Genomic DNA, 23,659 nt, shown 5'->3' with positions numbered 1-23,659 from the left:
CTGTTAAGATTTCTAGTTATTCTGACAGCAGCTACATTTTATCTCTTGTGATTTCTAGAATACATCTAGTGCTGACTTTTATTTATTTATTTTTAATTTTTTCAATCCATCAATGGCTTAATTCTCTATCTCAAAACAATATGAGAAAATTGAGACTGGTGTGGGGACATTAACTAATGAACACATTGCCTATAGTTTCCAGAAAACTGATGCATTTTTTCCATCTGTATTTAATGAGATGTTATTTCTCATACTGAAATAACAAAGCTATCATGGTAGATAAATTCTCAGTATGCTAAGTGTATTCACAGTATTCTGTGAGTCAGATAGATTCACAGTAAGGGGAAAAATACAAAACAAAACAAAAAAAAAATCAGGAAATGATTACTACTTTAAATGGATAAGGAAAACCCCTATTAGGCAACTTGATCTTTTTATTTAACTTAGATCTGAAATCTAAAACTTGATTCTTCACTTGTACTGGTTTTAGTTTTTCCCATTTACTTCAGTGGAATTAATCCTAATTTGCACTGGCCTGAAAAGAATAGGATCACCAGGGGCTCATTTTTCCCTTCTGTAACCAATACCTTACTAGAGGTTTTTATTATTTGGCTATGAGGATAATGTAAAGGTTTAGAAGACTTTTCATGGCACAGACAGGAAGACAAGATAAGGCAAAAATGAAGCGCTCCAGACTGTTTCATTCCAGGGGGCTTGTTTTCATGACAGGGGAAATGAGAGGGCATACCTTTGCATTTCCATTAAATCACCTTCTGCTTGGGACTACTCCCCTGAGGGAAGCAGCATGGAACACTTCAACTTGACAGTGTTTCACAGTTACCTTGCTCGGATCTGAGGTAGTGCAGAGTACATCTGGCTCCAACAGCATTTGTTTAGACCTCTAACTATCCACTGAACTCAACAGTAATACTTTGGAGACTAAATGTTTCACTGACTCAGAACTTTTTTCCTATAACAGTACCATGAATGAACATATCCTTTTTTAACCCTTCCACCAAGCAAATATTTGACCTTTCACCATAGACTGTAAACAAAGAGTTTGAATTTACGAATGATCTGTCTTTCAGGAAAAAGAATAACCACTTTTAGATCCTGAGTTCTCTAACACAAAGCATTATTATATTTGCTGAGAGGATTAACTTCATTCTTGATCAAGAAAACAGAACAAAATCCATTTGATTTGATTGATACAGCTATTCTGGTTGCATTTTATAGTATGTCCAATCAGTAAACTTAATCCTCATGAATACTAATACCTATCTCATACTTGGTGCTCCTCAATATACTGTTTGTTATAGAACTAACTTTTTAATATGATAGACAAATACCTGACTCCACAAAGAGTCTCGAAGTCACAGAAGGTGAGCAGTAATTTTCTGGAGCCTAGGTGCTGCAGTTTGTATACAATCCTTCCACCCTTCATTTCTTAGCAAATCAGGTATGCATTACACTTTATTGGAAATGGTGCAAGAAGTGCCCTCTGCAGTATTATTTAGTAACTAAGACATTCTCATTTGAAAATCTCAAAATACAGTCTAGTCAGAAGTAATTTTCTTCCAGTTTAATGATTTTTCTTGAATTCCAGTAGTTATGCAAAGCATCGGGAATTCTAACCTTTCCATGAGATTTGCAGATGTTAATTATGTTGCTGGCATTGCGTTAAAAAATGGCATATGGATGTATTGCAATACTAATCAGGTAATTTTTTTTTTACTCATGCTGATCAGATCAATAATATCTTTCCATATTAAAATGAAGTTGTTGGATATACAAATGAAAATCTGCATTCGCCATTTCAAGAGTGGCAAGTATATCTGTACCATCTCACTGAAATTCCATGGACCTCCCCTAAAGATCTAAACATTGAAGATGGGGGCACTGGGTTAATATGTTAATGAGTTTGGAGCAGACTGCTAAAGCTTAAACAAGTCTTTCAGTCAGACTTCCTTTAGAGTTCTATTTGAAGTCATTTTTGATAGGTAGTTAATAGGGAAAGTAATGACAGAAAAAAAGTCTTTATTCTAGGAAGTTGGATACTAATTTAAATTTAACTATTATTCTACTAAGAGACTACATCTTTATATAAACTTCTCCCTCTGCCCACAGTAAGAATATAAAAGGCACACATTTTTTTCAGAAAATGGCTCACATTTTGTAAGATGCATAGCATAAAAAAAAATAAGGCACTTTGAATGAGATACAAAAGCTGCAAAAACATGACATTTTTGCATTGGTGGGTTATTGTATTTGTGAATACAATATTTTTCTTTCTGTTTTCAAATGAATAATGCTAATGTGGTTTCTCAAAAGTGAAAATTTAGGAAGGCAATATTTTTGCATATTTTGTGCAATTTAAAAGTGCTTCCTTTTACTGAAAAGTGGTATTGACAAAGGCTAATTCAATTTAAATAATTACAAAGGAGAATCTCAATGTATATTTGAGATTGCTCTACATTTAAATCACAGTTTGGAGAGCAAACAAGAATTTGACAAATTCTAATAGCACATGAGATGGAAGCAATAGAAGTAATGGTAATAAATTCAAACGTGTAGTTGTTTACAATTTATGCAAATAAGTAAATGAGAATATTGTATTTGTTTATATACGGTGGTTACCTGCTTCACATACAGCCCTTGTGGGATCACATGCTTCTCAATAGTATTAGGAACAACTGTCCCAACACGAACAAGACAATAAAAAGCAGTTCATAAACACTGTATACTGCAAAAATATTCACCTGTCTGGTTTCAGAACAAATAAGACCTAGAAAATACCCTCATACATATGTATTGTAAATTCATCCTAGTAATTGTAATACCTGTTAATCAATTTGGAAAAAAAATGGTAGAGAAGCAGTAGTCTCAAAGATGGCATATTCTGTTAAGTTTCAGTAAATAGAGATGGCTGAGTAAAAAAAATTTGTTAATATTGGTACCTCCACTGAACAAAGGATGGCAATATGTTTAAGGATGCATAAGAATCTACAAAGGAGAGGAGTTAAAACAAAGCTTCATTACTGCTGCTGCTCATGGAACTAGATTATTATTATTTTTAACATTTGTTTCCATGCATAGCTTCTGGGCACTTAGAGATATTTCTGTTTGAACACTGTACCAGAAGAAAGACTGAAATCAAACTGGGGAACGAGGGGCTTTATTTTCACCCAGAGTCCGTGCCTCCAGCAAAAAGCTTATCTCATTTTCCTGCTCTGTCAAATCAACACAGTGTGCACCCTGCCTGCTTTGCTGACAAGCTGTACGTGGAGGATGGAAAGTGTTCATTAGAGCCTAGACAAGCTCTAGGGGTCCCTGCTGCAACTTGCAATTTCACTGAGAAAATGCCATATGCTGTGCTAAGTTCATTTGTACTCTAACTCCATTAAAGCTAATGGGCTTTCCCCAGGGATGAAGATAGTTTCTCGAACTTGGGCAGAAATGAAAGAAGACATCACTTAAGGGAGCAGAGATATGACCAAAATGAAATCTGAAACCATTTATGCCTGGGTCAGGGATGCTTTTCTTTTTTCAGTTTATCTCTTGGCCTAGAAAGAATTCCATAGTTAGGATATCCATACCCTTATTTAGGCTGGATAACATATCCACAGGGAGACACATTTCCAGACTGTGTGGCTTTCTCTTCCTCCATCTTCTTACCTCTATCTCACTCTAACTTATCTTCTAATTGGAAAAACAAAACAAAACAAAACACAGTACTTTTTATTCATTTATTGCCCCAGCTGAAACCTTCCTTCTCCTGGAAAAAAAACCCAAACAAATAAAAAATCAATGCTTTCTTGGGTCTCAGGATTAACACGGGAGAGTTATACATATTCATAATTGACTGATGTGTATCTGATAGCTAACTCTTGCCTAGACATGCTTGTGGCCATCAGCTGCAAGTCCAGGCAGAGCTGGCCTCTAAGGACCTCAGCATCTGTGTTGAGAAGATTCCAAATTCCTCTCCTACCTTTACTTCATGCTTTCATGTTTCCAGGATCCTACAAGAATTTGTGCCAGCAGTAGCAGCACAGGGCAGTCAGCACAGATGTTCAGATTCATTTGGTGCTTCTAGATGGATCAGGCTGGTTTCTTCATGAGGTATCATCATGTGTGACCCCAGAAGACTGCTACATAGGTCATGCAACACAGAAAACAGGAATGTGAAGGGAGTTCAGTGTTAAAGCTGTATGTTGGGGTAAAGACCTCAACACAAGTGATTTGTATGTCCTTTTCAAACGTCCATGCACTGCAACGTTTTTGAAGTGATTCCCAACTTTGTATTTGTTTGTCATGACAATGTGAGATGACTTAGATACACAATGTGCCTCTCTCTATAGCCCAGGTTAAATAAAGTGGGACTTTCCAATTCAGAAGACCTTATAGAGATTTGTGTGTATCACTCAGAAGTTATCTCATCAAGACTTTGCTGTTGGGCAAAGTGATGGCTGTCACATCTCCTTAGACATCTTCTAGCAAATTTAGTTTGAGATGTGTGTATTCATTTGAAAAATACACCTCACAGCTTTGGACTGGATGGCATCAAATAGTGGTAAACAAAGGTCTCAGTGGAAACATAAGAACCAGTGGTCATTTAGGTAAAAAGTGCACAGGCTGCCTTTGAGTGCACAATGTCATGCAGTGCATGGGAGGCCCTTTGTCTATGGACACTTGTTATATAGAGTTTATAGAGGATATATGATGGCTACTTGAAAAATTATGTGCACTATTTTATTATGGCGGCCCATGGCATCAGAGGCAGATGTTGATGGCATGGCAGTAGAGGTTGAACCTTTCCACCAATACTCTTGAATTTTGTTGCCATGCGACAGATGGCAGCAGAGAAGAAGACTGACTATAAGGTGTCTGACATGGAAGTGCAGTATAGGTTCATAGGTTCATTAGGTTGGAAAGGACCTACAAGATCATCTAGTCCAACCATCCTCCTATCACCATCCCTACCCACTAAACTACTAAATCAAATCTCTTAGCACCTCATCTAAACGCTTCTTGAACAGCGCTAGGGATGGTGCCTCAACCACCTCCCTAGGCAGGCCATTCCAGTTCCTGACCACTCTTTCAGAGAAAAAATGTTTCCTCAAATCTAATCTAAATCTTCCCTGGCGCAACTTGTGGCCATTCCCTCTCGTCCTGTCATTATTTATCAGGGAGAAGAGGCCCACCCCCTCCTCACCACAACCTCCCTTCAGGAAGTGGTAGAGTGCAATAAGGTCTCCTCTGAGCCTCCTCTTCTCCAGACTAAACAATCCCAGCTCCCTCAGCCGCTCCTCATAAGACTTGTGCTCCAGACCCCTCACCAGTTTTGTTGCCCTTCTCTGAACACGCTCCAGGGCCTCAATGTCTTTCTTGTAGTGAGGGGCCCAAAACTGAACACAGTACTTGAGGTGCGGCTGCACCAGAGCTGAGTACAGGGGGATGATCACCTCCCTACTTGTATGAAGCAAATGTGTGGAATTGAATTCCTTCATGTGGGAAAAATGACACTCACTGACATTCATCAACACTTAGCGAAAATTAATGGAGACCTAACAGTGGGTTTGAGCACAGCAAGGTGGTGGGTGGTGCATTTCAGTATTAGCAACAGCAACATGGAAGATAAGCCAGATTCCATGTGGCCATGCAGGTTTTTGTGAGCACAACATGCAGGCTTTTTTCCATCACTGCTGAAAATCCACAGCTAATGGTGGCGACTGTTGGAAAACGATGTTTTAGAGATGAGAATTTGCTCTGTCAAATAATGGCATTGTACTCTGTATCTGTTGTAGCTTCCATGCAAATAAATAGGAGGAATTACTTTCAGAGTGACCTATGTATGATTAAAGTGTGCCAGCTGGAAGCCTCTGCAAATTGCCCGAAAGTTGACCAAACAGAAAAAAATACTCGCCTGACAATATTTTGCTGAGCCACCTGGCATCAGGAGGTGGCAAATTCCTTCCATTAAGCCTGTGACAAAGAAGTGCTGAATGAAGGAGCTGTGCCTTGCAAAGACAAGCTAAACATCTTTGAATAGCTAGCCCACAAAAGGACCACGGTCCTTTCATATAACTCCTTCAGAAACGCTGTTGGTAAAGGTCCATTATTCAGATGGCAACAGCAGGTCCCCTATCGTACCCTTTCATATCCTCCTAAGGGCTAAGCTAGCTCCTTTGCAACAGTAAGACACCAGGCAAACTCCGGACTCGAATGTGAAGAACAGCTGTTCAACCCTGAAGCAGCGCCAGGACTAGCTGTCGTAAAGGTAGGAACGGGCTTGGGAAAGGAGCATCCAAGCACCTTGACAAGACGAAGCTCCCGTTCCCTACCCGCAAGGCGGCGCAGCCCTCTTCCTCCTCCTCCTCTTCCTCAGGGCGTCCCTGTGCTGCTGTGCCCTCCCGTCCTCCCACGACACGAATTCCAGGAGCTGCCCTTCCCCGGCCCGGCCGGTCCCAGCCGCACCCGTCACACCTTCGACAGCGACCGCAGCCCCCACCCGTGCTCGCTAACACTCAGGACAGCTCCTCCACCTCCGCGGGAGCTGCCCTCCTCTGACAAGTGGGTCGGGTTGAACTGCTTCGCGGACCCCAAGCCCGTCAACGCGCGACCCACCCGCCGCCGGACAGCGGGGCGGCGCCGGGCCGGGCACCGCCTCTCCCCGCCCTCATCCGCCGCGGCGGCGCCGGGGCTCTTTGTACCGCTGGCCGGGCACCCGTCGCGTCGCCGCAGCGCTGAGTGGAGAGGCGGGTCACTCTCCCGCCCGTTCTGCCGAGGGGCTTCCCCTGGGCTGACCGGCAGCCCGCCCGGCTCGTTCGTCCCTCCGCGCGCGTTCGCGTTGCCGAGCCGCCGGCTGTGCCGCCCGAGACCTCTCCGGGCGCCGGGCATGGCGCTGCTGACGGCGCCCGTACGCGTGTGAGGCGGCGGGGGCGGCGGGGGCAGCGAGGACGAGGCGACATGAGGCGGCTGCAGCCCGGGGCCGCGCTGCTGCTGTCACTGCTGTGGGAGGTGAGGCTCCGAGACCCCGCACGGGCGTGGTGGGGCGGGCGAGAGGGACGGATCGTGCGCCCGCCCGGGGCGCGAGGCTGCGGACAGAGCGGGGGAGACGGTTTGTGGGGAGCCGAGGTGCTCCCTGTGCCGCCAAGTGTCCGGTGCTGGGCAGGCCGGAGCTGCACCGCTGCTGCTTCCATTGACGGATATCATTCGTGAAAACCGCGTTTTAATGCGTGTTTATTCCCTGACACAGACGAAGGATTTCTGATAACGCTGCCCGTTGTGTCATCCGTAACCATCGCGCTAGGCTCAAAGTCACCGTTTCATGGAAATAAATGGAAAATTCCGTTTCACAGAAAGAAACATCTGGCTGTTTACAAGAGTGTCTGGCGTTTGGGGCTTCTGCTGTGTTCTGAGCTCTCTTGCGTGCTGCCTATTAACTGAAATTGCATTGTCATTTTTTTTTTTAAATCCGTTTGCAGCTTCCACATGGTCTTAGTTAATATTTAACACAGCATGAGCTGAGGAGTATGCTTTTAACTGAGTATTTTCCAAGAGGCTTTGACTGTTGTGCAAATGATGTACACGTGGCCATTCAGATCATCTTGCAGTAGTTTACTGGTAGTTGAAGTTCTCATTAATTAAAGGACTCAAAATGCTTGTTGTAAGGTGTAGATACTCTTTCTGTCCATGTGTTTGTTGAACTGGGAGTTCTCCTTATTACCAGTGAAGAGCGTGAACTCTCCTTCAGTTTGGTGTATGCTCACTAATGAAGACACGTGCGGGCTCAGATAAGTGAAGTGCTTCCCTATGACTTCCAGGCTGAACTCAGTCATTAAGTAGCTGTGCTGCACTGCTCTGGGGGAGTTGTGTCTTGTTTGCTGTGAATGTAAGGAGAAAAAATGGGAAAGATGGGTTCAGGAGCTTGCATCATCCAGTGGGTAATTGCACGGAGACAATTGTTATTAGAGCAGGATGTACACATAAGGAATTCCTGGCTCCTGATCCTTTATTGAGAAAAGCTTGGAATATAATTACAGAGCCACTTGGATGCTGTATTGGTGGTAAAGAGGGATTAATTCAGAGTTTTGACAAGAATTTTCTACTTTGTCTTTTACAGCATTTTTTTCTTCCCAACCCATCAATGAAAGAACACCCTTAAATTTCTTACCCAGGTGTTGATGCTGGGAAGATGAGAAGACCTTGCTGTTGGGAGAAAGAAGCTGTAGTTGCCATAAGCTTTGCTTACATCTTAGTCGCTGCTGACTTACTGAACATGTGAGCTGAATTGAGGAACTTTTAAGATGGACAACTTGATAGATAATTTTGGTTCTTGCCGGAGAAAATGAATTCTGTTAAATATTCATGCATCTATCTTTTTCAAACTGTTTCAGCTACGTGGAGATAGCAGTATGTTATTAGCTGGAGTTGCCTGGAACACCCGTTTGCAGCAGGAGCCTGGAGTTCTGATAGACATGTCGTGCATTCAGTATTCACCGGGATATGTGTTCAGCTGGCAGTCCTGCTCACTGGAACTCGTGGTTGCCCTGGTGGGACTGCGTTTATCTCAGTTCTGTATGAGTCCAGGGCTCTCTGTTCTTTGGAATGCTTTGAGGAGTGCCTTAAAGTTAGTCAGTTTGGCAATCTGGGCTGTGTAACAAAATTTTCTGCTTTTATTTCTTCAGACATCCTAAGGCCTGTTCTCATTTGGCTTTAATAGGTGGCATTGCCTTTGGGATAGGAAATTCAATGAGCATGTTATCAGCCTGCATGTATGCACCACAGCATCTCCTGCGAGTTTGCTCCTCTGGATGGTGCCTTTTTCTTTCCTGCAGCTGCAGGTGTGCTGGGCTGCGAGTTGGTGACTGATACTGAACTCACGGACAGAAGTGCAGAATTGAACTGCTCAAGTCACAGCCTTCATCGGGACACTGCCCATAGCACAGTGATAAGTAAGGAGAGGGAGGTAGTCATGTGAAGGACAGTTCTGCTGGTGGCTTGCTGTGTAACCTTGCTTCACAAAGCTGTCACATAACTTTGGGTTCCTAAGCTTCTGGTTGGCCTGTATGGTGTGTCCAAAGCAGCCTAGGAACTGGTAAAAGTGTGGATGTTTTTGTATTAAATCAGTTTTTATTTTAAGTCAAGCTTTTTAGTGCTCTACTTTAAGATATACCTGCAGAATCTGTTGTAGTTGGTATGAGATGTCTGCTGGAAATATGGCCGTGCAACATTTAGATGACCGCTTCTGGAAATACTGGCAGTGGGATTTTGGCACACTCAGTTTCTCCTTACTAGGATTACAATGCATATGCTGTTATAAGTCCTGATAATTGGATGGCTGGAAAAAAGAATGGATGTGTCATGTGAACAGCAAAATGTTTGAATTGTTGTAACACTTCTGACAGTCAAGACAGACAATGCAAGATTTATTCAAATAAAAGCAAAGTTGGCTAGTTTCTTCCCAACTGGGTAACTGCTGTGTGAAGCTTTTTATTATTTTTATAAATCTAGTACAACGGGGCAGATTCTAGCACATAAAGTTAAGCTAAAATCTCTGCCCACCAGTGTGGGAGCAAGCACAGTAAATGGCTAAGAATGCAAATCTTAAAGAAAAAGAGTAAAACCTACTGACTTCTGATGGTAGCAGGCATAGCTAGAACTCAGGAAGTTGTGAGCATCCTTTCACAACAGCACTTCCAGGTTCTGAGATTATTTTATCAGTTGACTGTTGGCATTTCCTTTACGTACACATTACAGGAATGTGTGTGCACACCAGGGTTATCTGTGTGATGTTCCTCTCCATGAAAGCTCCCTGACATTGTTCTGTTGATGGAGTGCTGAAGTTTTAACTGTTGTGGGCTTTGTGTCAATGAGTGGTGGGAAGAAAAAATCCCATCCTTTGCCTGTAATGTCAAAAGGCTGTACCAGAATTTCTACAAAGGAAAATGTGTCCACCTACTTTCTGCTTCTTATTAGTTTTAGTTGCAGAGGAGTTTATCAGCTTAGGAAACTTTTGATTTTTCTGACAGTCTCACTGTCCGTTGGAAAGGAGCTATTGCTTTCCGAGTGGAGGCAGGAAAGAATTTATATAGGATTTGTCATTCCCTGATCCAGCTGGAGCTGGCAAGCCTTCCCTGTCTCTTGTTAGCAGTGAGCTGGGCTGTGATTGCCAGGCAGGAGGACTGAGCTTGCATGATTTTCTCACTTTGGTCCTGCTGATGAGGACTCATGTTCACTGCAGGAAGGGAAAGGTGGTTGAGTGCTGTTTGCATTCTACAGGGGAAGACATGAATAATTGTGCAGTACGTTCTTTGGTGTTTTCCACCTCCCCCCCCCCCATCCCACCTCCCACTCCCCAGTCAGAATAAGCATCTATAAAACTTGACTTTTTTTTTTTTAACAAGTGTCAAGAATATTCAGTACCTTCTGTCATGCTCTTTCTATAAAAGGAGAACCCTCTGACCCTTCTGATCTCAGTACTCCCACTCAGCTAGTGCAGGTGTCTGTAAGGATGCATTCAATATGATCAAAGTATGCTTTTAGACTTAAGCTGCTCTTTTGGGATTTAGCTAACATCAGTGGGGGGTGGGGGTGGGGAAGGCCCCAAGGAACTCTTGCTTTGGTTTAACGTGAAATTATTTTGGTTTACTTCAGTAGGAAAAGGCTTAGGAAAAACTGGAAAAAAATTGCCCATGTACAAGTTTGCCCTGCTCAATTGTGTAGGCTGAGTCTATGAAGAGGAACAGAATAATGAGCTTATACTACTGCATTAAAAAAAAATCTGATTTCTTGCTAAGACAAGGTACACTTCTAATCTGTTGAGTTTTAAAGTAAAATCCATTTAAATAAAATGTACAGAAAACCTCTATGCAATTGCCAGCCTCAGTTTTGAAAACATGTCACTGTTTTGAATCCTTAAGTGTACCTCTTTCCGCAGTTTTTGTGTTTTGCTGAAGTCTTTGTTGTTGTAATCCCTTTAGAGTTTATTGCGGTAAATAAAAACTTTATTCCAAGCAGGAAGAGGCAAAACATTTCTAAAATGATCTTTTTTTCTTTGCTTGAACAAATACTAGCTTTATCAAAAGGCTTGGGGACATAACCCAGAATTTGGGGATGTTAAAAGGGCCCTGTTGAAGCTAGGGCAAGATAAGGTCTCAAACAGTAGATATTGTCACTTTCCTGACATTTGTAAAGTGCTACAAAAGAAATACCAATGTTTTTATTTTTTATGAGAATGATGTGTCTTGACAGCTTTCTTGCATGTTAAGTGTAAAAGTTTGCACTCAGTAGTTAAAAATGTATTTCTTTCTCAAGTGTGTCTTCAGCTTTGTATGAAATGAGTGTTAACTAAACCCACGTTTTAAATAACTTGATGAGAAATCTTTTCCTCTTTCCCTGTGACTCAGCTGTCAGTCTGGCAGATTCTGATAAGAAGAATAGAAATGAGGAAAAAGTGTTTTTTCTGATTGTGGTCTAATGCTGAGTGCTTCTAACCCCAATGCTAGCTGCCTGTTCCTTCAGGTATCGTAATCATAGGGCTGCAGAGGAACTGGACTGGCCCCACATCAACAGTGGGAAACAGACACCAAGAAGAAGCTGATGAAAAAAAGTGAAGGAATGATTTTCCTCTGCATCTGGAGAGTTTGGTGCAGCAGCAGCGTCACCAAACTTGCTGCAGGAAGGGAAAGGGAATACATGGCTGGGAGCAGGGCTGCCCATTTTGGTAGTATACTTATTTCTTTATGCTAGATATAACCTTTTGCCAGTTACTTGCATTCGTAATGATCTGAAAGGAGCAGAAATGCAGAAAGCAGCAGTGCAGATCTTCTCCATGCACAGCTAAAAGGGAGAACTAGCAGAGTCTGGTTTTTATTTTCCATTGAAAGATGCTATTAGTTGAGACAAATTTTTCCAGAAGCTGTTTTCTGTCATTTTCCCACATTATTTTGCCAAGTGTCTTTTGGAGCAGAAACTCTCAGTCTAGAGCTGATGATCTTCCTGACTTTTCTGTGGAGCAGGTGAGGGGTTGTGGCTGGAGAGTGTTTACCAAGAGGGTCCATCAGCACAACTGTACATCTTGAGACCAGCTGGCCTGTTGGTGTTACTCCTCCATCTTAGGTGGCAGTTGTTCTTAGGGTGACTCCTTCCTTCTCAGATCTTGCACTAGTGGAGTTAGAGATTACTGTAATGCACACCAAGCTTACAGGCTGTATCTGCACAAGTCTTGTGTTCAAGCACACTAGGTTAAAGCAAGCACATTTATCACACCTTTGTGTCTCTCTACTGAAGTGTATTCCTATCTGTTTGCATCACTGTTCGGAGAAGGAAGAACCAGAGAACCCTGGAATGAAATTACTCTGTGGAAGGGCAGCAGGGGTCTCTGAGAGCAGACCAAAGGTCATGGTCTTTCATGTGTTTCAACACTGCCCTACCAAAGGCTGTATTTCACTTACATCAGGATGTAAGTGAAATATGTAGGTTGCTCCAGAAGTAATGCCTTGTATTTATTTCCATGTAAACTACAGCAGATACAAAAACCTCAATAAAACACAACTACAAAACACTGTTTTGTTTTTTTTTGACCTAATGGTAGTCCCCACCATTAGCTATGCATTTTCACCAGCAATAAATAAGAGCCTGCATGCTGTGCTCATAAAAAACTGCACCAGCTGAGTTGTCCCACTGTTATCTGTGATTCTATGATCATCTACCACTGAAATGGGCTGCCTGCCACCTTGTTGTGCTCACATCCACTGTTTTCTCTCCATAAACATCCAGGAGCGATCCATGAATATCAGTGGGTGCCATTTTTTCCACATGGAGAAATTCAAGAAGCGTGTGCTCACTTTCTTCATAGGATTCCACTGCAGCGTGACCCAGTCATGGCTGCTGCTTTTGCAGGCCTGCTCTTCTGAGCTTGGGGTTGCCAGCAGTGTAGATGGAGTGATAGACTTTTGCTACCATACAGCTGAGAGCTCTCAGGGTACCCATGATACAGGAGCTTTGTCAGGAAATGTTTACTAGCAAAAAATAATAGAAGTAACTTGTGTTTTGCTGTCATAGTTGTCATTTTACTTATCTGATGAGTGTAGGTAGGCCAAAAAATTTCTCCTGTGTATGCTGACCTGCGTCTGTTTCTCCTTTCGTGATAGGAGAGCCTCCTTACCTAAGCAGAAATGTTTAGTTTATGCCACAGATGTTTTAGTACAATCCATTTAGTGCTTGTACTGCACAGTGACTACTATTAGAGAATGACAGCAAATAAAGCAAGCAGCATAATCATCTCCACAGAGGAATTGTCCAGGTGTAACTCACTGTTTTGCTTTTGAAAATGTTATTAAATTTATTAGTGGATAGAAAAAATATTAATGCGGCCTGCAAATTCCTGCTGGCCTTCCCTGTGATATTTCTGTGCATGTGGAAAGTTGCCACAGGCTCCTCTTGCTGCAATGGATAGCTCAAAGAATGCTTTTATCTGTTGATAGAGGAACCGGGTAAGGATGAATCAAGCAAGTGTTTTCTTTCATTTGCACTCCTTGGGGGAAAGATGTATTGCTCATCGCTGCAGATAATTATCTCAATAGGTGTAAGTGAGATCCAGAAATTCACTGTTGGCTCTCTTACAATTTGAGTTCCCAGCTCAGAGCTGCACTTCCCCGCTACATTTGGAGCCTGAAGTTCAAACCAGTACAGGGAGGCTTTAAAAATTCTTCCCGCATCTGTTCATTGTCATTAAGCTTGTCAAAATTTCAGTTCAGAACAGCAAAGAATACTTTCTGCTCTGAGAATCCTGCTTCCAGGGAGAGTGAAATGTGCAAAGCCTTACATCTACTTTCACATGTTTAGCTTTTTTTTTTTCAGGCTGGCATGAGCTGTTCCTGTCCTAAGCGCTGTCTTGATCCCAAATAAATATTCCTTGCAAGAACAGGGATTTTCAGTGGTTTGAGATGTGGTGGTGCTGGCCTACCTATGCTGTACTCTCAGCAGTGCTGTCATGTCAGACACAAATGTATATCAGCATCGTCCAGTGTGTGTGACCTCTGATCTGCTAATTGAGTAAGGCAACTCATTTCTCTCATCTGTAGTGCAGAAGAAATAACAGCATATAGGATTGGGTTAAACCTCTTCAAAACTGGGTCATCCCTTGTTAAGGTAGTGTAAGATGAGAATAAGCTGCTTCATTTGTTGGCATGGCTGGAATAATGGCTCTCTCCAAGTCCAATCTGGTGCCTGTGTCCCTGCAGGAACTGGAGGTGCTTCCTGCTGTGCTGAGACTTGGGGCTTTGCTTTGTGTTGCTGGGAATGATCTGCATTTCCACTAGGGAAACCAGCAAGGTGAAGTAGCAGTGAGGAGCCAAATAATGGCCAAATGCTGCTAGCTGTGGAGCCTGAGAAAGTGCCATAGGGATATTTAGATCTGAGTGTCATTCGAAGGAGGTAAGCTGTGATCAAAGGCATTATCCCTTTCTGCATTCTGTTTTCTTTTCTTTTGGTATTTAGAGAAATAGTACTCTGATTTTAGTGGTGTAGGCACCTTATTGTCTAGGGGCTTTGCAGTTCTATTCTTTTTTCCTCAATTGCAGCAATCCACAGCTATAATGGAACTTCACTTTAATGCCCAGCACCAATTATGGCAATGGTAGATATCCTGGGACTTGCAGTGCAATCTGAGAATCTCAAATCTTGCATGTTAAGAAATATCCCACACTTTCAGCATCCATAACTTACACTGTCCTTCTCCTTTACTCAGGACAGTACTTCATGATGGTTTAAAACACTGTGCAAAAATTGTAAGATTAGGTCTTATATCCTGTACATGACAATGGACTATGTGGACATCCTCTGTTAACTAGAATGCATCGACTGAGATCTTGAAAACAGATTGATGGATTCACTGGAGTGTACCCCAGAGCTTTGTAGAGGTGAGGTTTTCCTGAGTGCCTGCACTAATTCACATTGGGAGCTCTTCAGGAATAAGCAAGAGCCAGTCCCTGTTGCGGCTTTGCCTGGTTTTTTGCTGCACACAGAAGCTGTGGGCATAGCTGTGGTATAAATCCAAGGGCATTTGGATTAAGTTTATTTTAATTCTGCAGTAATCTTGACCTCCTGTTTTTATTGAATCCCTAATCCTAGGCCCAATCTAAAGCCCATTAAAAGTCAGTGGGTCCCACTTGATCTGAATGCTGGTCCAGCTGCTTGAAGGCTGCTCCACACCTTGTAAAATCCTGCTGACACTGGCACCTCAAGATGTTGAGATGCAGATGGTCCCTGCTCCCTCTGCTTTCTGGATGCTTCTGTCTTCCCTAGGCTGAAGGCATGTGTCTGAACAGCGCTGTCTCCAGAAAGTCTGGTTGCCTCGAGTTGGCTGTTGCCTTTGCCCCTCATTCGCCCTTGGCAGCCATAAGCCTGATGTGCTGCTGGTGCCACTGTCATTTGGGAAAGGGGTTATTTTGGCTGACTTGTGTTGCATAAGTGAAGTGCCTCATAGTGATTATATAAAAGATTATGTAACCCACTAATTCAGTAATCCCTTCTCTAGTGAGCTTCAGAATGTGTGTATCTCCTTGATACTGGCTGGCTGCAGCAATGAAATGCACTAAGCTGGGTGCTGGACGGTGCTCCAGGCTTAGCAACATGCATACTGCTCCATCAAGGCACCTCTGCAACTTTTCTCCCCTTAGCACGATATGACTGTGCCTCCTGCTCTTGAGGTACAGTGAAGTTTCAAAACTGTTTGAACAGCAAGTTGCTTTTAGCTCTTAAGGTAAACCCATACGGTGCTGCTAGCTGTCAGATGCACAGTTAAGATGACACACAGTATATGGGCAGAGCAGCTGATGGTACAGGGAACACGTGTTGTTTCTCAGTGAATTGGGGCCCTTTTTACTCTTTCTTGCTTCCCAGGTGTCTCACATACCCCATATGAGATATTGAGTGCACTGGACTGTGCTCATGGTGCTGTCAGCAGCAAGAAGCCTCCCAGGCTGCTCTGAGAGCGGAGGAACCAGTGCATGCTCCAGCCCAGCTGCTGTCTGCCTCTCACTGCCAGATTTGTCCCTGTCCATTGTCCTGGCAGAGTGGGATGTGACTCACCAAAATCAGATGTGGCCAAGGCTGAGGAGAGCTCACATAACGTAACTGAGATCTTCAGGAAAAAAAAAAAATTCCTGGGGAGGAACTACGTGATGTTCTTAAATTCTCTCAGCCCTGAGATAGCTGTGCGGGGATAAGCCAAGGATAGCTCAGGAGGAGGCGAGAGGCTGGCAGGGAGAGGAAACAAGGAAACAAGTTTTCTTAGCATCAGTGATTCATCTTGGAGCATGAATCCCAGCTCCTGAAATGCTGCCACATATCCAAGCTTAACTGCTGGAGTCTAGGCAGCTGCCTGTTTTATTTCTGGCTTCCCCTGCTCCTCTGATTGTGTTGTTTTTCATTTATTTTTTTCCTTTTGCTTCCAATACACTGTCCTTGTCGCCCTTTCTCATTGCTCCAGTCACAGTCCTCTTGACTTTCAGTTATGTTATAGGTGCTGAATCTCTTGTTGTCTCAAGCTCAAGATGTTTATCTTCAAGTTGGCATGTAAGCCTATATATACCTGCAGCTCCTACTCCACTTCCCCCTCCTCCTTCTCCCAGGGTTGTTCTGGATATTTGTTCTGCTCCCCTTGGCTTTGGGTGGCTTCCTTCTCCCTTCGTGCATTATTGATTTAATGACAGCCACCAATGCTGTTTGCAGAAATTTCTACTTTCTTGGCTGCTGAACCCTCATTGTCCTTTCAAAATTCTTCCCTTTAACATTTTATCTGTTTTTCTCCTCTCTCTCTTGTCTAGGATTTCTTTTATCCCACCTGCGATTCAGCCTTGGCATATCCACATCCTGCTTGGAATTTGCTTTTTCCATTATTTCTTCCCTTTGTGTGCAGAAGTCTATCCTTGAGGCTGTACCATCTGCACTTAGAAGTGTGTTGTAAATCCATTTTTAATATATCTGTAAATATGTAAATACATTTGTAGTGTATTGCAATTATCTTTTGATACATATAGAAAAAATAACCACTCCTTTTTAATTGGAAGAAATATATATTTCCATCCTATGCATTTTACCCAAATATTTATTTCTCCCCAGCCTTTTTTTCTTTGTTAGAGTAGTGATTTGAGGGTTCCATTTGATGTTTATCCGTAGAGTTTTCTTAATAGCACACGTGACCCCTCAGTACAGAGGGCTGACCTGTGTACAGATCCATTTTCCTTCATATTTGTTCCTCCTCTTTTTAGAAGGATACCAGCGCTGAAGTATACAACTTCTGCTGTCTAGGCAGAAGAGTATTAGGGGAATAATAAGCATAATGTAGATGGGAGCTGGGAAGAGGAGACTGTGTGTACAGCTATTAAGCTTCCTGTGAACCGCTGCAAAGAACACGACAGACCTGCAGGAGCTTTGCTATGGGCTGGGCATGAGTCATGGATGATATAAAATTACTGTAGTAGATCAATTCACAGAATTTTTATGGATTTATCTTCTCAACCTCAACCATCTCATCTGGGAAAAGATGTCAGTTCAGTTGTAGGTTTTAGTGCAAGAGCATATAATGGTGTGGGAGAGCTGTTGTAGGAGATAGTGTAACATGAAAGCTGTTTAATATGCAACTGTGCTGAGACAGTAAGAATAATCCCGATGGGACTGATAGGCAAATGACAAGTAGTGAAAAGAGGGGGATGACTGAATTCACCCACTGTTTTGACCTGTTCTGTGAAGCTGAGCTTGATGTAAATTACACAGCATTTGTGAGGTATGTCTGTAAACTCCTGCCTAGAATCAAAGAAAAGCATGATGTTCTAGTTACAAGATGGATGCAAAGATTTAAGTATAGAAATGTGATGCAAACAGGTCCCAGTGCAATTTTTTCATCTGTAGCAAAGGCCGTGTTCAGTCTTTTCTTGGCAAACTGTCTACATTGGCAATGTCTGATAGAGTGTGTATAATGTGATTAGTAACAGAAGAAGTGTTGTGTTCTTTTACAGTCTGGGATAGCTTTGATAGTGCATGTTGCTGGTCCCCAACAGGAGGCCTGGAATGGAGCTGGAATGTGCCCGTCACATTGAATTTGGTGACAGCACTCTGTGGAGGGGGCAGGAAAGTTGGTTACATGTTTTGGAGTTTTAGCTCTGACCCTAATTGGTAAGGTGCTAGCTTCCAGAAAAGTAGGCTGTAAAGACTTCTTAAGAAAGTTCAGTTAAATAGATTCAGTTAAAGTCCAGTTAAATAGATTTCCAAAAGCAGGTCCTCTGAAGATGAAAGTTAGTGGTACCTACAAGTACTCTGCTGTCTGGAAATGCCTTATGGAACTAAATAAATAACTTGTAAAAGCTTCCTTTTGAAATGTTCCTGTAGCAAGCCTTTAAATAAATCTAGAGAAGCTTGGAAACAGGGATCTGTCATAAAAAGGCTTTCTTTCAAGCAGGAATACTTGTGTGAGGAAGCAAGGTTATGAAGAGACAATTAATATCAGGCTTTCTGACACTGCTTAGGGAAAGCTCTGCATCCTTGTTCACAGCAGTAGGAAGGACACTTGTAATTCCATTGTCAGATGTGCAAGTGTTATTCTAGCACCGGTAATGATTCCCCGGACAACTCCTCAGATGTTACTGTAAGCATTGCAAGCACATGGATCTTGATAACTCTTTCTCCAAATACCCATCTTCCAAATAAAATTAAACCTATTTGTATGTTCAGGATATTCCTTCATGCTGTATTTAAATAGCAGTAATAAAATAAAGAACAATTTGGGCTGCCAGTGCTTCAGGTGTCCCTGACTGTTAGCGCTTAAGTTTGCATGGGAAACCAGAATTTTGCAACCATTTGTAGTGACTTTAAGCATACTTCTCAGACACCTCTCAGAAGGGATTTCATAATACAGAAATATGCTGTATCTTGTTCCTGTCACAACCAGGCCAATTGTGGTGCAACCTCGGGGTAAATGCTTGATTTGGGTGAGGTAATCACATGCTTTGCAATGCAAAATAACAACTGAGTGCTTCCTTTTCAAGGGCATCAAAACATGGACATTTTTTGATATCCCAGGCTAGGCATCTTGTGGATGGGATGAATCATTCTGCTTGAAAATTTCTTGCAATTGACCACTTCTGCTCATGTGATTACTGAACTGTCACCTTAATGCTTGTCCAGTGGATCTTGCTGGTACTGAATCTAACATCAATAAATGCATCCAGATTCTTTGCATTTTCCTTTGCATTTTTAACCCAGTCTTTTGATTACATATTAGACAGTTAACACCGAATTTGTATTGTGGTCATACTTGTGCTTGATTTCATGACTTTCTGTTGATCTGTCTGGTGTCAAACTATTAGTAATGACAGTATTTATTTGGGGTAAAACTGGCAAAAGTCTTTTAAGATCACTGACTAAATTGAGGATTTCTGTTCTTATTGTTGTTTGTTCAGGTATTTGTTTTTAATTAAACTGTCCAAGGACTGCATTTTTTCAGAAATAAAAGTTTTGCAAATTTGTATCAACGCAGCAATTTTAATCAAAATGGAAATGAAAGCATGTTGAAACTGTTTCAGCACTGAAAAAGGATGAATTTGATTATACATGTCTAAAAGCTAAAGAATTGAAAGTACAGGTTTACAGAATGTGGCCAGAGAAGAGTGGAGGGTATTTTCAAGAAAATCTTGCCGCTCACCCAGAGGTTAGGAGGCCAGTTTTATTTCCTATATGTCCTTGGGATTTTGTGAATGTTTGTCATGGATCTCCAGGAAGAGTTACTAGCCTAAAGGAAATAGAGTATACTAGAGTTAATCTGTAATAATTGTTGTTATCCCTCACCGCGTGGTATGAAATGCAAAGGAAATTCACCTTAAGCTAGATGGAAAGCTCAGTGGTTTAGATGGTCTCTTGAATGGGGGGCTGCCTGTGTTTGTAGTGCTTGCTTCAGAAGTGGAAGAATGTAGAAGTTGAAGAGAATATATATGATGGTTAGGTCTTTTGGCTGCTATTTAACAGCATGACCTTGACATGGGAAGCACTTATATGGGGGATTCTGCCTGTCTGTGATAGGGAAGGAGGCTCAGGTTCCCTGAGATGCAGGAGACTTGACCACAATTTGACACATCTCAACAGAACCCAGAACCTGTTCACCAGCTTAGATGGGTCTTGACTGAAATGGGATGTTGCCACCTCCTCTTTTCTCTTACCTCCAGGTGCTGCAGATGTGTCTTTTGGGATAATTAACAGATGCTAAGAAAACAGAGGTTTTGTGAAGTTATTTTAGGAGTGCAAGAAACAAATAATTCCAGATCCAAAAAACACAGTTATGTGCCTAAGTCTATAAGCAAGTAGATTTATCCTAAGGTTTCAAGCTGGCACTATCTGGAGTTTATCTGTCACTACATAATCAATTTATAATTCATATGCTGATATGAAATATTTATATTTATAAGGAGCTCAAAAATCTGTCTACTCCTTTTCAATAAAGAGTGTCTCATATCAGCATTATAAATGCTGCTGCACATTCAAACAAGGCGTGTTGGCTGTGGTGCTACTAACCTTGCTTTTCTCAATGCCTTCCTCACTTCTCTCATAAGGTCAGGGGCTCACACTGAGAGTGGTTTCAAGACTGTCCTCACTTAATAAAAATCTTATGGAAACCTTTTTATTTTTATATGAACTATAGTTTTTTATATAGTGAAATGTGAACCCAGGAACTGGATGTCTTAATAAATGGAGTTATGTGGTGAGCTTATACATTCCTGTGTATGTTTTTATGTATGTTGTTGTAATTATTGTTTTTTTTGTTATTGTTTTTGTTTTTCCCCTGAAATGATTAGATGTAATCCAGTGACAGCAGCATATGGGATTGGCACTCAAGTTTTTTTGCACAGTGCATTTCAGCTCAGACATAAATTATGCTAGGTTATACGACATCCCCAAATACTTCTCATGAAGTGGATCCATCATGGCACTGGAGCAAGCTTCTGATGTGGGCCCTACACATTTGTCTCCAAACTGTTCTGGTGTGGCTGAATCCATGGTGGAAGCACATCCTAGGCTTCCAGCTCCACAGTGCCCCAGTCCAGGCTGGCAACAGAATCAATATGAAATGTCAGTGCTGATGATGACCTCTTTTGTACCTTGCAGAAGAGCTTGGTATGAAATATTGCACTTCAGAAATAGATACTGCTTTCTTAGAGATCGATTGCATGTTAGAACTGATGTTTTACTTAATTATCTCCAAATTCAAAGTTCTTCATGTTTTTTCCAGATGCTTCCCAAGCTTATCAGAAAATATCTTACATAAAAAAAGCCTCCCAGAGATTTTTCTTTGTCTGAAAGTGTAAAATCCCTGTTGTGATTCTGTCATGATGCTTTCATGAAAATCATCCTCAGTAAGCTACTCTACAGACTCATTCATATGGTCCTTGGTATTTGTTGCTATTTGGAAGGTGCTGGCCAAAACCGTAGATTTCTAAGTGTCTGGTCCATGTTCCACTAAGTTCAGTGCAACTCTCGTTGTCTTAGTGTCTGGAGTGATGCTATGTTTTTGTTTCTAGGAGAAAAACATTGATAATACAGCAATGTTTATAGTTGCTGCTAAGATGGAACAGAATTAGGACGGCTGACTATCCAAAAGGATATTCCATACCACATGATGTCATGTGGAAGGAGTGAAGGGGGGTGGGAGTTCATCTCTAGCTCTTCTACTGCTGGGGGTCTAGCTGGCCTCCAGCTAGTCAGCTGGAGGGTGGTGAGCAATTACTTGGGCATCATTTGTTCCCTATTTATTCATAACTACTGCATCCCACTTAGGGAGAGGGGATGAGCAGATGACTGTGGCACTGAGCCACCTGTCGAGTTAAACCTCAGTACTTGCACAAGAGGGCTTGCACAGGAGCTATTCTTTCTGTTAGAAGAGCTTTGTGTTAAAGTGTATGGCCTGTGTCTTGCAAGCACAAGCTCATCTCTGTCTGTTTATGGATTTTAAATCTGCAGGATTGTGGGTTATATATTCTTTCATGCAGTTATATAGAGAAAACCTGAATATTAAGCAGAGCCATATATGAACTTGGAGAAGGTCTTTTGATAGGTTACTTGGCTTATTTCTCAAGCTCCCCATAGGGCTGGAGATCATGTATCTGAAATATTTTATATATGTGGGTTTTAGGTAAGTAATATTCTATGATTTTCCCTGATATATATAGTAGTTATTAAAACTTAAAGTGGTGATTATGCTGAACAATGACTATTTCATTTATTTTGTTTGAAATAGGAAATACAATGTTATGGCCATACTAATTTCATTTTAAAAGACTTTGTCTAGATTTTATCAAGCTACTGTGTAAATAAGTACTTTTGCAGCTAATTTCCTGTTGGGACAACGGGAAACTGATGTTAGGAGTTTTGGAAAGTAATAATTTCTGCATACAGTTTCATTCTACTGTTCATCCAGTCTTGCTCTTGCCCATCACCCAGGCATCTCTAAATTGAAGGCTCTCAAATGTTTTGGGCTTTTCCTTTAAACTCTCACTATTCATTACAGCTGCACTTCTCTGTACTCTAAATTCCTATGTACAAGCTCTTAGTGGAAAGCAGAAATAGGGACCTGAAGGTGCACTTTGCATTCCTAAGTTGTTGGAGCTTCAGGAAGAGCTACTGGGGAGAAATATGTCACTAGTGTCTGCTGAAAAGTTGGTATTGCTCCACAGATAAATAAGATAATCATTACAATAAAGCTAACTTTAACAGATTTTAAGGAACTGTAACCATTATTTTGTCACAGTTCCTTGCAAGGAACTGATCTGTATTCCAGTAGGGTTACTGACTTTTGATTTTAACTTCCTCTGCAGGTGGTTATTAGCAGAGTAAAGAACTCTGGCACAGAGCTCAAGATCATGAAAACTACCTTGAAATGCATGTATTGACTTGTGCCTCATGAAACTTTGTTGCTTTTGACAGATCTGGGCAGGAGGAAAAGCAATATGCGTTTGTATCCTGTGCAGGTACTGAAAAACAGAGGAACTAGTCTAGCATCATTTTCAAATTCAGTGCTCAGAGATCTGCCTCAGATGTATGCATTTTAGCCTGAAGGACTGTGGATTAGTTCTGCTGAGAATGAACATTTGGAATATACATACTGCTTCTCCAGCAAGCTCTCAGTTCTATTCTATTGTGAACACTGGAGAGAAGACTGCTCGTCATTGTGGAGCTATACAGCTTGTTAGAGCTATACTACAGAATCTGATGTTTTGAGTCTTCCTGTGCTACTCCTGTCAGCACAGGTACTGCTGGGATCATAGTGATAAAACAGAATTGGAGCTGAAAAGTCATCTATATTTTGTCAATATGTACATTCATGTCTCTTTTAACTGTTTCAACATTGCTTCAAATAATGAAAATGAATGCATTTGAATCTTAATTTTGTAAGCTGGGTGCAAATTGCTGAAGAAATAACGATGAAATAACCAGAATATATTTTTCACCTGTATTTTATCAAATGGTCAGATTACATAGGTGTGGACCTGTAGTAAGTTCATACATCAGTGTAGAGATTTTTTGTAAACATGCCCATGATTTAATGTGAATCATAGAAAAACTCTTGAAGTTGGGTACTGCTTGCTCAGAGAGATGTTTATCCTATTTG

At 41.7% G+C, this 23,659-nt stretch overlaps 1 protein-coding gene across 3 annotated transcripts in view; it reads left to right on the top strand.

The window, feature by feature from the left end:
• Positions 1–6,701: 6,701 nt before the first annotated feature.
• VOPP1 (VOPP1 WW domain binding protein) overlaps positions 6,702–23,659 on the top strand; it is a 59,022-nt gene continuing 42,064 nt past the window's right edge. Inside the window, exon 1 of one of the 3 annotated variants that reach the window (XM_065753067.1) lies at positions 6,702–7,017. In XM_065753067.1, coding sequence (XP_065609139.1) covers positions 6,967–7,017 — 51 coding nt within the window. In that variant the 5' untranslated portion in view covers positions 6,702–6,966. The remainder of the gene's footprint in view (positions 7,018–23,659) is intronic. The other 2 variants (XM_065753066.1, XM_065753068.1) reach the window with 2 other exon arrangements.

The sequence above is a fragment of the Cyrtonyx montezumae genome, unplaced genomic scaffold (assembly GCF_038088225.1).
Source record: "Cyrtonyx montezumae isolate F1298 unplaced genomic scaffold, pur_monq_1.0 scaffold_8, whole genome shotgun sequence".
In the NCBI taxonomy this organism is placed as follows: domain Eukaryota; kingdom Metazoa; phylum Chordata; class Aves; order Galliformes; family Odontophoridae; genus Cyrtonyx; species Cyrtonyx montezumae.
Note: the sequence above shows the minus strand (reverse complement) of the source record. Positions and strands in the feature narration are given on the sequence as shown.